Below are 17,228 nucleotides of genomic sequence, written 5' to 3' on the forward strand. Positions count from 1 at the left end.
GTTAATCAGATATGACTCGCCCATCCCATCCTCTTTCACTAACTCTATCCCAGAGGACAGGGGATATACCCAGGGAGATCCCCTAGCAGTCCTGTAATACAGTGTTATCACCATCTTTACAAAACAATTGTTGGATAATTCCTGTTTATAGCTACATGTTCCCTCTGTAGCGACTAACAGGGGAAAGGATCATTCTCTTTTTCAAATATCCATGACAGTGATTAAAAGACCAAGAAATATACACAGAAAAACACTATCATGAATACCGAAATGTAATACTAAAAAAAAAGGCACAGAAAAAAAAGGAAAAAAAATGTGAGGCAATGGCTACATTTTTATCTTCCTACATAAGCTGACTATATAAGGAAAATGCATCATTGGAAAAAAAAGAGTGAAAGGAGCTCAATGATTACTTCTTAACCTTTCAATAGTGGTATTTTTTTACATTTCAGTACTCTAAATTAAATCTTAAGAGAAATGAAGATTATTGAAACAATTATTACTTACAGCCTTAAAATGAAAAAGGCCACCAAAGGCAAGGTGATGTCCTTTATATAAAAAAATGCAGAGATTATTATCAGACCACAGCCTGGAAACTATTAGCAAGCTGTCAGGTTAATATATGACAACATAATACCGGCATTAAGTGGTATCAAGCTCCTTGGTATCCTTGTTTAGTTTAGTGGTATCCTTGTTTAGCCGTCCTCTTCATAAACGCTCTCAAAAATTTACTGAGCTAAGTGAGCAGATGTAACACAAGTTCAGTCTTTAAGGCTGAGTTCTTTACACCTGCTCCAGCTAATTGATTTATGTATAAAATGATTTAGGTCTTTTTCTTCATATTTCTTCTTTTTATTTTATATTTCAACCACCATGGAGTATGACTTTACAGCACTGCCATAATAGACCAGGTGAACCACATCATCAGCAATCTGCTGACAATATAACTCCGTAGATATAATAATGACACTTTAAATGATGTCTGGTGGAACTTTTCAAATCAGCAAAATGCCATTTATCACACAAAAATCTATAATGAGAAAACCGTGGCATGTCAAGAATTTGAAAACTGCAATGTTTACTCTACATCGTAGCAGTCAATCCTTACAAAATTCATATATGCTTACATCCCTTGGAGAGCGAGACATACAATGAAGAGAAAGAGAGTGAGAGAAAGTGAGTATGCATGAATACATAAACAGGCACATGCACATGCACGCACACACACACACACACACACACACACACATATTCAAATAGTAGATATAAGAATATGTTTAACTTGGGTCTGTTCTCTTAAAAATGACTTCAGTCTTGGCACCACCTTGGCATGACCAGACTGCTCACAGACAGGACACATTTGTATGGACTCCCTATCTCTAGTCTATAAGCTTTCGCAGAGACAAGAGCAGAAATGCCTTTTTTATTTAGAAGGGGTAATGCTAGCTCATTGTTCTGAACTGGTATGGCATCCCAGTGGTAAACACAGCAGTTCCCAGGCTTGACATGTCGCTGCACACTCCCCTTCCAGCCCTCCCTCTATTACTTAGTGTTCCCACACTGCCCTGTCTGGGTTGTTATACCACCCAGCACACACATTTATACACACACACACACACGAAAACATGAACACATGCCGTTCTACTAAGATTGTTTTTAATCATAGAACTACTAGAATCTACTTTTTCACCTGCCACCAAAGCAGCATTTAAAATCAAATAATCATCTTTCCACTTCTATGCGGTCAAATATGACAGACTTGGGTGAAGGCATTCGTAAGAGAGGCAGAAGAAAGCATTTAGAGGCCCCTGGATATAGACTCCTGTCCTCCGGAATGGGGGCGAGGGGGTGCTACATGACAAGGTGTAGAAGCTCCCAATTTCTTGGGACAGAAGCGATCCTTCAAGGAGGTGACAACATTGCATAAACAAACCACTAACCTCATCAGTTCTCTTTTTACAGCCCTGAGACGGAGTCCTGGATGACTCATTAACATCAGAGACCTTCCAAAAGAACCATTTTCTAAGAGGGAGGGAATGAGACACTTCTCTCATCGTAAGCAAAGAGGAAAGTGCATGACATGTCAAACAGATGGGGGCGTTGATAGTCGAGCAGACCTAGGTCATAGTATTGAACCTGCCCCCACATCACCCCTGACATACGCAGACACACCACTCATGCGTACAAGATTGTGTGTGTGTGTGTGTGTGTGTGTGTGTGTGAGTGTGTGTGTGTGGTGTGATATGCTTTACACCTGGCCAAACAAGCATTTTGCTGTTTTCCCGTTACAGTCTATATTAAGAAGAAAAATGTTACAGCATATTGTTGTGAATGTGCGTGCTTATTGTGGCTGTCCCTCTGGACTGATCACTGACAAGAACTATTTCACATGACATCTATTACGTTCTGTCTACAAGTGCAAGCGTCTCTTCAGTTTTAAGTGTGCGTTACTAACGAAACATTTATCTAAAGTAAACATACACTTGAAAATGCCATCAGCAAATAAAGTATATGGAATTAAGTCAAAGCAAAGCAAAAAAATATGACTAAAATGTGCATGCCAGGGATGTAGACTAACCTCCAAAATGCTTCCAGAATAAACCACCTTTAAAATTTTTTTAACCTCTTATCTATATTCCTCATATTAGAGTTTTTATTTTGGGCCTAATATAAGAAAACTAATTAGTTTGACTGCCCCATTGAATGGCTGTTTATTTGAATAGGAAAACAAGTTCATTTCAGCCTTCAAACTAACCTCTGCCACAAGCTTCAGTGATTGTTGACCCAGTCCATTACTAGAGGAGGAGATAATAGGACAATTGTACCGGAGCAAGCCAAGAGCAGGACGAGGGCTGTTTAAATGCGCTCTCTATTACACGTTCCTCGCGCCGGCCTGCTCTCTCTCACCTTTCAAATGGGTCGATCTATTAACCATTTTAATGAGCTCTGCCAGACAAATGCAAGTTGTACTGCCCATTACCCGATGTGACGGCAACCCTGCCTCTCCTCCTTGCTTGCAAAACGGCACACTTGCAAATCAAAGGCATCTATATGTGAGATGCTTTAAGTTAAAAAAATGAATAAATAAATTAAAAACTCACAATTCAGAAAGTGTAATCAACCAAAAATGCACGTAACAAAATACTACCTTTCGTGTCCAACTTGTGGGTTTTGTGACACAAATCACATGGCTCATGTTCAACCGTCTTTTCATTCGTCTTCATGATTTAATTCAGACTTGTCATGCTTTATCACTGTAAGCTTCATGTTATGTATTTTATTTGATATTGGTCATCATTCTGATTATTTATTACAATACACTAGGATATACCTATACACTGAGGATTTTAATTGGAAACACATATGCAATGTGAACCCCCCCCCCCCCCCCCCCATTTATAAATGGATGGTTTGGACCATCAAATTCCCTGAGCCATATTTGTCTATAGTTCACAATTCACCATGGTGATTGGCCTGCAAATCTTGGCTACACTTAATTAGTTAGCAAAAAAAGTTATTTTTGTGGTGCACCACATTGCATTCGGACGTGCAAACTATTTCGTTAACCTCCATCAATCACCTTAACGTTTACCACCTCCTCCATCAACTCCTTTATTGTATAGGCCCCCGTTTTTGGAAATCATGCGACTCTTCTGTAAGGAGGCCCCTTACATGCCCATTTTAACACAACTTCTGCGGACAGGCGAGAGGCACACACTAAACGCATTTACCAGCAGGGCTCTTATGAGGGGTCTGGGAATTTAAATATTCACTGTTGACTCTGTGCAGAACTGGCTGAAGGCCAGCGCAGGCCCGCGCCTCTGAGGACGCAGACCATTCTCCCATTTGGACTTAAGAGAATGTAAATCTCCAGAATAATAATAATCTTTAAATACAACTCAAACTTCATTCCTTCAATTTTGTTGGAGTGACTCTGTTTGCAGTGCACTCGAGATGTGGCTCTGTTTTTACTGGTTCCCTTTTGTGTCATAAAAAAAAGGCTAAAACATGTTTTGGGTTTCACACTCAAGACCTGGAGGGACTATTTGTGTGTGTGTGTGTGTGTGTGTGTGTGTGTGTGTGTGTGTGTGTGTGTGTTTGTGTGTATATGTGTATGCGTGCGCACACACATGTGTGTATATGTCCTTTTGTGCGTGCATGCACTTGTGTGTGTAGTCTTTTTCTTACTGAACATCACATATGTGATCAAAAATGTCCGAAGCATCGGATCACTGTTACTTAATTGGCTTTTTGTTCAAATCAGTAAGTTGCTTTTGTAATGATTTTTCACACCCTGCTGCTCATTGGCACTGAGTAATCAAGTCACTTTACAAATAAATTATGTTTAAGTGAAACACCACATTTAATTTTGGGGCTGTAATTTTAATTATAATCATGGATAAAGGAAATTATATTATTAGCACGCCATTTAAGCTCTGAACACACAACATAGCGAAGCAGAGCCTCAGTATCACAAAGTGTTCCACTGAGCTAAAACAAAAATAATTAAACACACGTGTGTATATGTGTGTGTGAGAGAGAGCGTGTGCATGAGCGCACGTCTTCGCGTGCACGTGTCATTTTGTCTGCATTAAAATTCCTGAACAATCAGGGAAAGCTCCAATGAAAGGAAACAAACTAATAAGATAACACGCGGACTACAGTGTGAGGGGAACAGCTTGACATAAAATGTGATAATTTATTGAAGCAAATCAATGAATGAACAGCCTTATCAATCATCTCCTTGCATAAACGGCTATGGCTGATTGCGTCCAGGTAATTAAATCGATTTAATGACAAAAGCTTTTCAGTAACATATAGGCCTGCTCAAATTAATCAAAGCTAATGTTGAGGAAAGCCCAAAAATGTTTTTTAACAGTTTTTTTCACACTACATGGTAAGAAGCTGCAGTAATCGAATGGCATGAAGTCAGTGTTTAAACTTGTAACCAACCTCAAATCAAGATCCCTACAAACTCGGCTGTATGTTTGGGTTTTTTTTTCTCTTTTTCCGTTTCTTTTCTTCTGGAACACACTTTTAATTAACCAACCACGAATAGCTCTTTCCATAACAAGTTGCACGAAACAAACTCACAAACATACCTATATCTTAAAAACATTCACCGCGCCTCAAAAGACTAAGTCTCCACTCTTTCCCCTGGATTATCACCCCTCCATCGTCCTGTCTTTTGTCCAAGTAGCTTCTCGGGTATTCGACTGACTTGCATCCCGAAGCAGCGGCAGCGGCAGCGGCAGCAGTAGCAGCAGCGGTGCGCAGCGATGGAAGTACAACTGCAGACGCACGGAGCTTGCGATTTCCACCTCCATCACACTACATTATACTACAGCGCCCACTACATGCAACTAGAGAGTCCAATCATAGGGGGGATTTCTTGCGGAAAGTTCTTCCATCGCTCTCTTAACTTTTTTTTTCTCTTTAAACATTTTGGATGGAGGCATTGAAATATATATGTATTAAAAGTACCAGCGGCATCACGTTTTTTTTCCGCGCCTTCTTTATTTCTACTATTTGAGGACAACTGGATTGGAGTGGAAACGACATCGTCACAGAAAGTTATAGAAGACGCGGTGATAATAGCGAAAGTCTATAGGTACATGAGATGATATATTTTAAAAGGGAAAAAAGAAAGGGATGTTGCACCTACTCGTGGCCAGTTTCCGTGCCCTGCCTTTGGACCTCATGGTGCCAGTCTCTCGGCGTAGGTTTTGTTAGGACTTTTTTTCTTGGATCCCCTTTTTCCTCCTTTTTGTTTTTACTCTGTCCTTTTTCTCTGGGTTCTCAATCCAAAACGCTCTATCTCTCCAGCATTGTCAGTCTGGACACCTTCGCACATGCGCACAGACCCTTCAAAATCTGCCGGCTAGCAAGTGCCAGGAAAAGTTTTTAGGACGGTCTGTCACTGTAGTAGGAACCTGATCCGGTCGGGACGGCTAAATTGTGGTCATCTTCTGTCGGGTCAGATTTTCAAACGATCCGAGAGCGAGAGAGCGGGGGACACTGCAAACATGTCCAACTTTCCCCTTTCTCTTTTTTTCTGTTCTGCAATTATCACACGAGGGGGAACTTTTATTGAAGAAGTTCCCCGGATTATAAATCCGCTCTGTAAACATAAATAAAAACAGAAACTTGCAACTTGGCGAAATGATTCTGATAAAAAAATGAATTAAGTTATATGACTCCATTTGCAGGTTGAATGGGGAGAGCGCGCATTTTGAAACATACATAATTCTAAGAAAACATCTGCGCAACATGAAAACTTTACTTTATGAAGACCGTTCACTTTTTCAGGGCAGTGATAACATTAACCATAAGGACCCCCCTTTTTTCCCCGAAACCTTTTCCGGTTAATTAAAGTCACATTACTCTGCGCTTTCTTCCACGACTGTCGTTTCCTTATTTTGCTCTCATTAAATTGTTTGTAAATATTTATTTCGTTTTGACCGCTGCACCTGTTAACATGAATATGCCCAGATCAATCGCATCTTCCGGTGTTTCGCTAGATTGACAGCAGTATTCCCGTTTTGACCTCCCACAGGCCACCCCCAACTCAACCCCCAACTCTACCTTCCTTTCCTGGCAATTATCATGTTAAGAGGTAAGAATTAATCCCCGTTAAATATATTTTATCAGTAGGATATGGATTTCATTACTTGGAAATTAGCAACGGCTCTCAAATAATGACTCCGCAAAATTACATAAATAACAAAAACACAGCAGATTTTTTTCTCACACTTTAAAGGTAATAAATGCATACAAAGTCAATAAAGTAACATCACTGCCTGACTGCTGTTATCACGTAAACACTGTATAGAGGCGTATTCAAATAATGACTCAAATATAGGGGAAAATGCGGTGCCGGTCGTGCGCCACACTGGCACGCACGGAGGACGATTCAAAATAGACTATTCGCATTATCAGAAAAAAAGCTTCGCAATGGAGGTGTTTCCTGCTTGCCTCCTGCAACGACGGGCTAATTAAGATAATTGCCAATTAATTAGATGTGCATGAGATCACATTGACCTCGTGTGTGAACTCTTAATTGGGTTGCGAACTTTCGTTATCGATTCCATGTGTTGAAACCCATATTGGGAGTCATGACATTATGCCATGCCACGGGTGAGCAGACACGGCCAAAACCTGTCATTGACGTTTTCAAAATAAGACTATTGCGAGAGAAATTTTAATGAAGCGCAAATAATTGGAACTTGCGTAATTTTGAAACCACGAAAAACGCCAGCGCAGGCCGCGGATATCCCTCAGCAGATCCGCGCAAGCAAATCACGTCCTGAAACTTATTTATTCGCAATGGGTTTTCTTTATTTCAATCCAGAAAGATATTCAAAACGAAACCGACGGGGTTTTTATAATCAACTTTCACGACTTAAATCGTCGAGTTAAAATGGTTAACGCTGATAGTCTACTTTACAGCGAATTTTTACCACACTACCTGTACCGTAATGACATAAATGGCCGTATTAAGCACCGCCGTATCCAAGAGGATGGCCGGACGCCCACAAGCGCGCACAAGTATGTATAACCACATGTACACACACACACACACACACACACACACACACGGAGAGAGAAAGAGAGAGAGAGAGAGGGAGAGAGAGAGAGAGGGAGAGAGGGAGAGACAGACAGACAGACACGCACCCCTTTGCACACATACGGTTTAAATGCGCGCAGCCAATTAGCCTAAATGGAAACAGTTTTCATTTACCGCAATAACTCATTCCTCTCTCCGCCTTTCTTTCTTTTCGTCTCTTTTCTCCCCCGAAGCTACACACACACAAACACACACGCACAAGCAAACACACGCACGTGAGCACACGCGCGCGCGCACACACACACACACACACACACACACACACACACACACACACACACACACACATATATATATGTATATGTACATATCATGTGGAACAAGCTCGGCTCCGCTCCCAGCTCACGTTGTGTAACTGTCCCGCGAGATGCAATTATCAATAATTAATTGAGATCAGGAACTGTGTTTACACTTGAAAACTAATGGGTGGTGCCCTGCCCGCCCATCCCTTCGACTTAAACTACAGGTTCGAATAATCGGCTAACAGACGGTGCGACCTCCTTTTTGCACCGTAGAAATTAACAATGAAAAGAGGATTTCCAAATGGAATTACGACAGAGTAAACATTATTTGTTTATGTGGAAAAAAAAACTCTAAAAGGTTATTCCGTCATGTGTGTGTGTGTGGGGGGGGGGGTGACATTAAATATAATAAGCTTGCAGACGAGGTTGAAGTTGACAAACGAGCATCTCGCGCTGCGAGATTTCTGAATTCTGAGCGATGGAATTGGTCAATTGATCGTCGTTGAGCTTGTGGCCTACTATTGTTCATGAATATATGATCTTTATAAAAAAGTTCATATCTTAAATAACCGTTTAAAATAACGATTACTCAATGAATAACGATGGAAATCAACTCAACTCAATTTGACCTTGACTTTATTCTACAGATAAGTAACAGCTACATGCTGTATTATATCCTAGATTTTTTTTTTCTATAAGTAACAAGCCCCAGTTTAAGAACCATATAGGCCCACACCCTTTCCATTTAGATGTGGCTCTATATCCATTCTTTAGAATTATTCAAGTGTTTTGAAAACTGCATTAACAACTTGGTAAGTCTTTGTTTTATTTTTGCAAAGAATTTGGTCAATTTACTACACCATTTATTACACCTATTTGACTGCAATTGTTTTCCACCCTATATCATTACTTCAGTGTGAAGATGAGGTTGCAAACTCCTTTTGAATAGGATCTCCCCATGATTAAATGTATTTGTTTAATTAAATTCTAGATATTACTATTTTTAATATTAATATTATTATTATCATTAGATATATAAAATATGTCGACATGAAAAGAAACACTTTGACATAGATTCAGAATGAAAATACACTGTTACGTTTATCAATAATAGCTTTTGAAAATGTGCATATAACTAATAATGAAGGGATACCTGTGAACATTTATACATACACAAGTTTTTAAAAATTTCAAGCAGCGTGAGAACATATCTTATCCTTATTCATACTCAAAAATTCAGTTATTGTGGTACATGTAATGCGTTTATTTGTTTTATTATTGTTCCAATGTGGAACTGAAGCTATGTTGGCTCCTTCATACAGTAAATAACCGCTGCTGTCTCAAAAGACTGGGAGCATTGTTACAACCAGCAAATGAAATATATTTGGATCATGTGAGGAAGTTGATATTTCTGGCTAAAACCACAATTTCAAGAATACTGTGTGTATGTATACAAAAAATACAAGAAATGAAGAAATGAAATGAAAATACAAGAAATTCTGTCAAACTTGCTACTCTAGATACGTTATTTCTTAGTGTCTGTAGACATTTTTTATAGTCAATTTAATAAAAAAAACACATAATATGCTGGCCCTGTCAAGAATGCTGACTCCTTTACTGCATTTGCATTCTTTGAATTTAAATTTGTTTCTCACTAAGCTATGGTGATGTCGACAGAAGATAAACTAGAGGCAAGATTGTTCTAAGAATATGAAAATAACAAATACCTTGGGAGAAATGCTAATAAAATAATCAATGTCAAAATATTCATTTCTCTCAGTGAGATGAAAAAAAGAAAAAGAAAAAAATACAATAAAGATAATGGAAAATGGCTAAATTAGATTTAAAATACTTTTCACTTTCCTTAATGTAACTCAATATTATTTTCATCACAGGAACAACAGCTTGCAGATTCATATTTTATTGTGCCTCACTGGTTGCATTTGATTACTTCACACAGTTCGGGTGTTGGATTGCAGTAAAATAATTGAATAATCACTTTTCCAGATTTATTCCTCATTTAAATAAGGCATTTAAAAAAATGCATCAGAATTAATTGCTATTTACTCAGGTAAGACCAGGGAGAATTTTAACTGAAGAAAAGGATTGTGGACTTTTATATCAGTTCACTGTCATCTGATATTGTTTTATTGTGGGCTAATTTTGATATTCTGGGAGCTATGAAAACAACTATGTTAAGATTGAGAAAAACAAACACAGCAGCACATAGGTTTTGACCACTTGGAACACTCATTACAACATAAAGACCATTTCAAAACATTTATCAACCCTGTCTCAAACCACTATCACATGTCTTAATGACTGTGAGAATAATAACTTTTACCCAATACTTGTTATGCAAACATATTTCTACACTTTATAAATTACCTAATGATCCACATTTCAGTAAACTACGTTTCTAATTTCTGAAATAATTAAATCGGAAATTTCATATCCATCTTCTATTTAACCAAAAAAATCGCAGACGTTAAGCATACCTTATAAAAACATATTAATGAAGAACACTTTATGAATGACCACGTTTGATAGCCAACATGTATTAAACACATGTTTAATTGTTAAATTGAATAATCCTTTTCTAATGAAATAAAAATACTACATACAGAAGTTTTGAGGCTTTGATAAAGCTGTTCCTTAACTGTTGTGTATTTTGGTTTATTTTTTACTTAATTGCCCTTCTAAGCATGACTTTTTCACTTTTCATGTGATATTTTTGATATTTTTTAGTTCATACATAAAATTGAGCCAGTTAGAGTGCGAGCGTGTCATGACAGATTCTTTATACTTTACTTCCCTCTAGTGGACTTGTGGCAGCAATAACTTTGAAACACTGCAATGCCTCAACACAGACGTAAAACTCAGTCACAGCGTTCCTATCTAGAATGAAAAAGCTGATGAAAATGTTTCCCTGTTGATACTGAACGATATATGCATATCCAATATATAATCACAGTTGAAACATAAAACCCATGTGCTTCTGGTTCATCAGCAAGATCTATCTATGTAACGCACTGTACAGGAGATTGTACGATGCAGCGGATTAATGACCCGGGCTTCCTTGGATTGAAGTAAAGTGCATTTAACAACCTTCTGAGCTCAGTATCCATCACAGAGACAGATAATGATGCGCTCCTAAGACCATTTATGAGAGAGGTATTGATGGAATTGTTATTGGCTATGGACATATTTATCTCTGAGTGATATTTGGCACACACACATGCACACACACATACATACGGGCACACAGACACACAGCTTTAAAGTACATCTCATCTTTAACAGTTAAGTGGGATGCTACTCCTGCATGAGGTCTGACAACATGGATGCATGACATGTAATCAATGACACAGTCAATCAAGTTTAATTATCTCCATTTCCCATAACAGCAAGCCATAGGATCTTTGTCCAGTTCCCGGCTGCTGGTCAATTCAATAAAAAAAACAGACAAGATAGAAACCAATCAATAACCTAGGATGCTTAATGCAGCTGACTGCTTTCTATCTATCTATCTATCTATCTATCTATCTATCTATCTATCTATCTATCTATCTATCTATCTATCTATCTATCTATCTGTCTATCTGTCTATCTGTCTATCTGTCTGTCTGTCTGTCTGTCCGTCTGTCCGTCTGTCCGTCTGTCCGTCTGTCCGTCTGTCTATCTATAGATATAGATATAGATATAGATATAGATATAGATATAGATATAGATATAGATATAGATATAGATATAGATCCTGCTCAAAAAATAAAGGGAATACTGAAACAACACAATGTAACTCCAAGTCAATCACACTTCTGTGAAATCAAACTGTCCACTTAGGAAGCAACACTGATTAATTTTGACCTTCAATCCAGACTGGAGGTCTGGATTAATAAATTTGATTTCCATTCATAATTTTTGTGTGATTTTGTTGTCAGCACATTAAACTATGTAAAGAATAAAGTATCTGATAAGAATATTTCATTCACCCAGCTCTAGGATGTGTTATTTTTGTGTTCCCTTCATTTTTTGAGCGGTGTACATGTGCATGCACACATACAGTATACAGTATTTTTTTACTCTGCTTTCTATCCAGCTGAAATGGGAACAATTATTTATTAGAGTTCCTCAATTTTACAGTAACTGAAAACAATGAAACCCAAATAATTGACATTTTAGACCCAAGGATGCATTTTTGTGGAAAGGGTATTGTACATAACGGGTCTGTGTACCAACCTTTTAACCTACCTTTGCGATTTATCATTATCATCACTGTCCCACTGCTTATCTGATGCAAAGACACATGTGCTTTAGGCAGAGTGGATCCCAAGGTGCTCCCAGGCCAGACAGGCTATATACTCCCTCCAGCATGTGCTGGTTCAGCCACCTGACCTCTTCCCAGTTTGTGGCCAGAACAACTTAAATGGGAGGCATCCATCCTTAACAAATGCGCAAACAATGTCACCTGCCACCTTTCAACACAGGGGGAATGGTTCTATCCAAGCCACCCCTGGCTTTCCGTGTTTCCCAATCCTATCTCTAAGGCTGTGCCCTGCCACCCTGCAAAGGAAAGTCATGAATCAGCCTTGAATTATAACGACAGAGAAGTTGGAGAGAATTCAAAATGTCCTTATACAGGGACTCAGGGGCACAAGAGATTAATGATTTTCAGCTCTATAAAAATACAATTAAAATCAAAGAAAAGTGAAAGAGTAGAGACCACCTTACTAAATTCCCATATCATCTGTCATTCTGTCAAAGGGTCTTCTTCGTCTTCTCCTTTCAGCTTTTTCTTCAGGGGTCACCACAGCGAATCAACCTTCTCCATCTAACTCTATTCTCTGTATCCTCTCACACCAACTACCTTCATATCCTCTCTCACTATGTCCATAAATCTTCTCCTTGGTCTTCCTCGAGACCCTCTGCCTGGCAGCTCCAGTTCCAGCATCTGTCTACCAATATATTCACTATCCCTCCTCAGTACATGACCGAACCATCTCAGTCTGGCTTCTTTTTCTCTGTATATACTCCTGCACTTCCTCATTCCACCACCAAGTCTCCTTGTCTACTTTCCCTCCAGATGATAGACAATGTATTCTCCTACCTGTCTCCCGGATAACATTAGCTGTAGTTGTCTCATCATCTGGAAGCTCTCCCTGACCACCAAGACCCTCTCTCAACTCCTCCCTGCAAACCATACAGCACTCCTCCTTTTTCAGCTTCCACTACTTTGTCCTCTTCTCTGCCTTTGTCCTTTTGATCTTCCTTGTCATGAGAGTGATCCCACAAACCACCATCCTATGCTATCTGGCTATGCTCTCACCTACAACTACTTTGCAGTCACTGATCACTTTCAGGTTACCTCGTCTATACAAGACGTAGTCTAACTGGGTGCTCGTACCGCTGTGTCTTCTGGAAAAAAGTGTCCACAATAGCCATTTTCAAAGTCTGCAAAGTCTACCACCATCTGTGCCTGTGTGTTCCTATCCTGTATACCAAATCTGCCCATCACTTCTTCATTTCCTCTATTGCCTGCACCAACATGCCCATTGAACCATTGCATCAATTCTCACTCTCATCTCTGGAGATTTTGTGCTCATTCCAGAACTTCTCCTTCTCCTTGAACTCACGTCCCACCTGTGGGGCATAGCCACTAACAACATTGAGCATCACACCTTCAAGTTCCAGTTTCAGACTCATAAGTCTATCTGACATTCTTTTCATCTCCAGAACATTCCTAGCAAACTCCTCCTCCAAGATAACTCTACTCCATTTCTCTTCCTGTCGGTACCATGATAGTACAACTTAAAGCCTGCTCCTAAGCTTCTTGCCTTACTACCTTTCCACCTGGTCTCTTGGGCACACAGTATATCCACCGTCCTTCTTTGCATCATGTCAACCAGCTGTCTACCTGTTCCTGTCATAGTCCTGATATTAAAAGTCCCTACCCTGAGTCCCAGACTCTTGTCCTTCCTCTTCTCCCTGATTCCGAACACACCTTCCTCCTCTTACAGAGTAATATAACAAAATATCAATATACTCAGATACAAATGCCATTTTACTTGGAATGGGACACACTGGTACATTCAAAGAAAATCATTGAAAATAAGTAACTTCTCATTCCTTGTTTAAGCTGATGGGATGTTTTAATGTGGGAGGGATATTTATATTTGCACAGGAGTAAAATTTGATTCATACATCCACCACAACTTTTCTGCTGAGAGAAAAAATCATCATGCAATGCTTTGTGTTTTTCAACTGTGATTCACAGACTGTATTACATGTACCTGACAATCTTGAATTTTCAAGGGGGGTAGCCATAATATATTTATTTTATTTTATTTTATTTTATTTTATTTTATTTTATTTTATTTTATTTTATTTTATTTTATTAACATATATATATATATATATATATTTTATTTATTTTTTTTTTTTTAGACTCAATCAAACCTAAATGCTTTCAAGAAATCCAGTCCCAAGCCTGGATAAATGCAGAGGTTTGTGCCGGGAAGGATATCCGGCATAAAACTTACGCCAAAACCCAATATACAAATCAAATCCATGACTTTCATCCTGGATCAGTCGAGGCATAGGTTAACAAATACTGCCATTGGTGCTGGTAACCTGCAAGGTAACAGTAGAAATTGGGCCACTCTGGGTTGTAGAAGGAAAAGAGGATTGCCCGCTCAGAAACCATGAGAGACGAGAAAAGGAAGGAGTATGGGACTGAGAGTAGGGACTTTGACTATTGGGACGATGGCAGGAAAAGCTAGAGAGTTGGTTGACATGATGCAGAGAAGGAAGGTGGATTTACTTTACTGTTTTACTGTTTGTCTAGGAGACCAGGTGGAAAAATAGGCTTGAAGGGCTGGAAGCTTAGGGGCAGGTGTTAAGTTATATGAGCATTATATTGACAGGAAGAGAAATGGAGTAGGGGTTATCTTGAACAAGGAGTGTGTTAGCAGTGTTCTAGAGGTGCAAAGAGCATCAGATAGACTGCTGAGTCTGAAGCTGGAAAATAAAAATGTGATGTTAAATGGTGTAAGTGGCTCTGCCCAATAGCTGGGATGTGAGTAATAGGAGAAGGAAAAATTCTGGAGACGGTTTGACTGAGTGACGCAGGATATCCCCAGAGATGGTAATTGGTGCAGATTTCAATGGACATGTTAGTGCAGGCAAAAGAAGTGATGAAGAAGTGACAGGACAGGTTTGGCCTCCAGGATAGGAACACAGAGACAGATGGTGGTAGAAAATGCAAAAAAAGGATGGAAATGGCTGTGAATACTTTGGTCCAGAAAAGACAGGAACATAGTGTAACTGAAACGAGCAGAAGTAGGCATGCAGATAGACTACATGTTGTACAGATGTTGGAATCTGAAGGAGATCAGTGACTGAAAAGTAGTGGTTGATGGGAGCGTAGCCAGCTTCCAGATTACTGGACAGCTACAGCTAACGTGACCAGATAGACAGGTAGGAGTACTTGGTGTCTTATCTGGAAGGAAAGTAGATAAGGAGACTTTGTGGTGGAATGCGGAAGTACAGGAGTATATACAGAGAAAGAGGTTAGCAAGGAAGAAGGGGGACACCGAGGGGACTGAAAAGGGCTGACATGAGTACATGAAGATGCAGGGCAAGATGAAGGTATAGATGTGCAAAGGCCAAAGACAGGGTGTATGACTTGTATACTGAGTCGGAAAGTAAGGAGGGAGAGAGAGACATACAGGTTAGTAAAACAGAGAGATAGAAATGGAAACGATGTGCTGCAGATTTGGGTGATTAAGTAGAGAGAGGAAAATGTATTGACAGATATCAGATGAGTAAAGGGAAGATGGAAAGAGTACTTTGAAGAGTTGATCAATGAGGAAAATTAAAACAAGCTAAGGTTATGGGAAAGAGCAGTGAAAACTAGACTGAGCTGAGAAGTCAGCAGTTGTGATCAACAGTATGGTTTCATGCGGAGAAAGAGTACTGCGGATGCAGTATTTGCTTTAAGAATGCTGACAGAGGAGGAGAGAGAAGGTTAGAGGGAGCTGACCTTTGCACCTTTGTAGATCTCAAAAAAGCATATGGCAGAGTACCGAGAGAGGAAATATGGTACTGTATGAGGAAGTCTCGAGAGATAGAGAAATGCGTTTGACTGCTGCAGGACATGTATGCAAGCTGTGAGACGGTGGTGAGGCATGCTGTAGGTGTGACAGAGAAGTGGTGGCTCAGGGTGGAGGTGGGACTACATTAGAGATCACCTCTGAGCCCCTTCTTGTTTGCACTCGTTGACAGGCTAACAGAGGAGGTTAGACAGGACCAGAGACTATGATCTTTGCAGATGGCATTGTCATCTGTAGTGCAAGCAGGGAGTTGGTAGAGGAAAATCTTGAGAGGTGGGTGTATGGTCTTGAAAGGATAGGAATGAAAGTTATTCACAGCAAGATTGAATATATGTGTGTCCATGAGAGGAACACAATATGCACTGTGAGGGTACAGGGTCTTGAGATACAGATGATTGAGTATTGTAAGTACTTGGGATCAACAGTCCAGAGAGTGTGGAAAAGAGGTGAAGACACAGGTTCGAGCAGGTTGGAATGGGTGGAGGAAAGTGTGAGGGGTACTGTGTGATGAAAAAGCATCACCCAAAATGAAAGGTGAGACCAGCGATGTTGTTTGGTTTATAAACAGCAGCATTGGAGAAAAGACAGGAAGCAGAGCTGGAGCTAGAGGAGATGAAGATGTTGAGGTTCTTTATCTGAGTGAAAAGGAAGGATAGAATTAGGAATAAGTCCAAAAGAGGGACAGTACATGTAAGATGTTTTGGAGATAGGATCAAAGAATCCAGACATAGATGATTTGATCATTACAGAATATCCTCAAATACAGATGAGGGTTAATGACTTTATCGGTAAAAGGATGCTAAGGTTAGAACTGCCACGGAGGAGGCCAAACCCTGATGGGAAAGGAAGCCCTGACTTCTGCTCAAAAAGGAATATTAAAGATTTTTGGATTAGAGCTTTCTGAGAACAAGTAACAAATTCTACACTTGTAACTGGACCGTATGATAGACTAATCAAATCTATACTTTTCTTTAGAAAAATGTATTTAATAAAATAATTTCAGAGATCATCCAATTAAAAGAAATCAATTTACATTATACTGAGAAAACTAGACATGGATGTCTCTTTGATTGAATGGTAATTTGCTGAACAATATATGAGTTGTTGGGAAATCTCCAGTGTACCCACTATGTTTCATCTTTGCTTTTTCAAATTGAACCTGACTGGCTCTTCTGTTTGGACCCAAAAACTAAATCAGAACCATAAGGCACATTGGCTCTTGTAACTTAATGCTGCTATTGTCTTAAG

The 17,228-nt window shown here is 39.4% G+C and overlaps 2 protein-coding genes across 8 annotated transcripts in view; one reads left to right on the plus strand and one right to left on the minus strand.

The window, feature by feature from the left end:
- The window catches only part of mecom (MDS1 and EVI1 complex locus), a 143,781-nt gene extending 137,842 nt beyond the window's left edge, over positions 1-5,939 (minus strand). For all 7 annotated transcript variants that reach the window (XM_086164101.1, XM_086164100.1, XM_086164097.1 and 4 more), the window contains exon 1: positions 5,666-5,939. In XM_086164101.1, the coding sequence (XP_086020227.1) occupies positions 5,666-5,702 (37 nt within the window). In that variant the 5' untranslated portion in view covers positions 5,703-5,939. The remainder of the gene's footprint in view (positions 1-5,665) is intronic.
- LOC147224285 (uncharacterized) overlaps positions 5,546-17,228 on the plus strand; it is a 35,740-nt gene continuing 24,057 nt past the window's right edge. The window contains exons 1-2 of the mRNA XM_086164981.1: positions 5,546-5,611; positions 6,557-6,616. The gene's annotated coding sequence lies outside the window, so the exon portion shown is untranslated. The remainder of the gene's footprint in view (positions 5,612-6,556; positions 6,617-17,228) is intronic.

This window comes from Fistularia commersonii, chromosome 18 (genome assembly GCF_037954325.1).
Source record: "Fistularia commersonii isolate RoL2024-O1a breed Wild chromosome 18, RoL_Fcom_v1.0, whole genome shotgun sequence".
NCBI classification, from domain to species: Eukaryota; Metazoa; Chordata; class Actinopteri; order Syngnathiformes; family Fistulariidae; genus Fistularia; species Fistularia commersonii.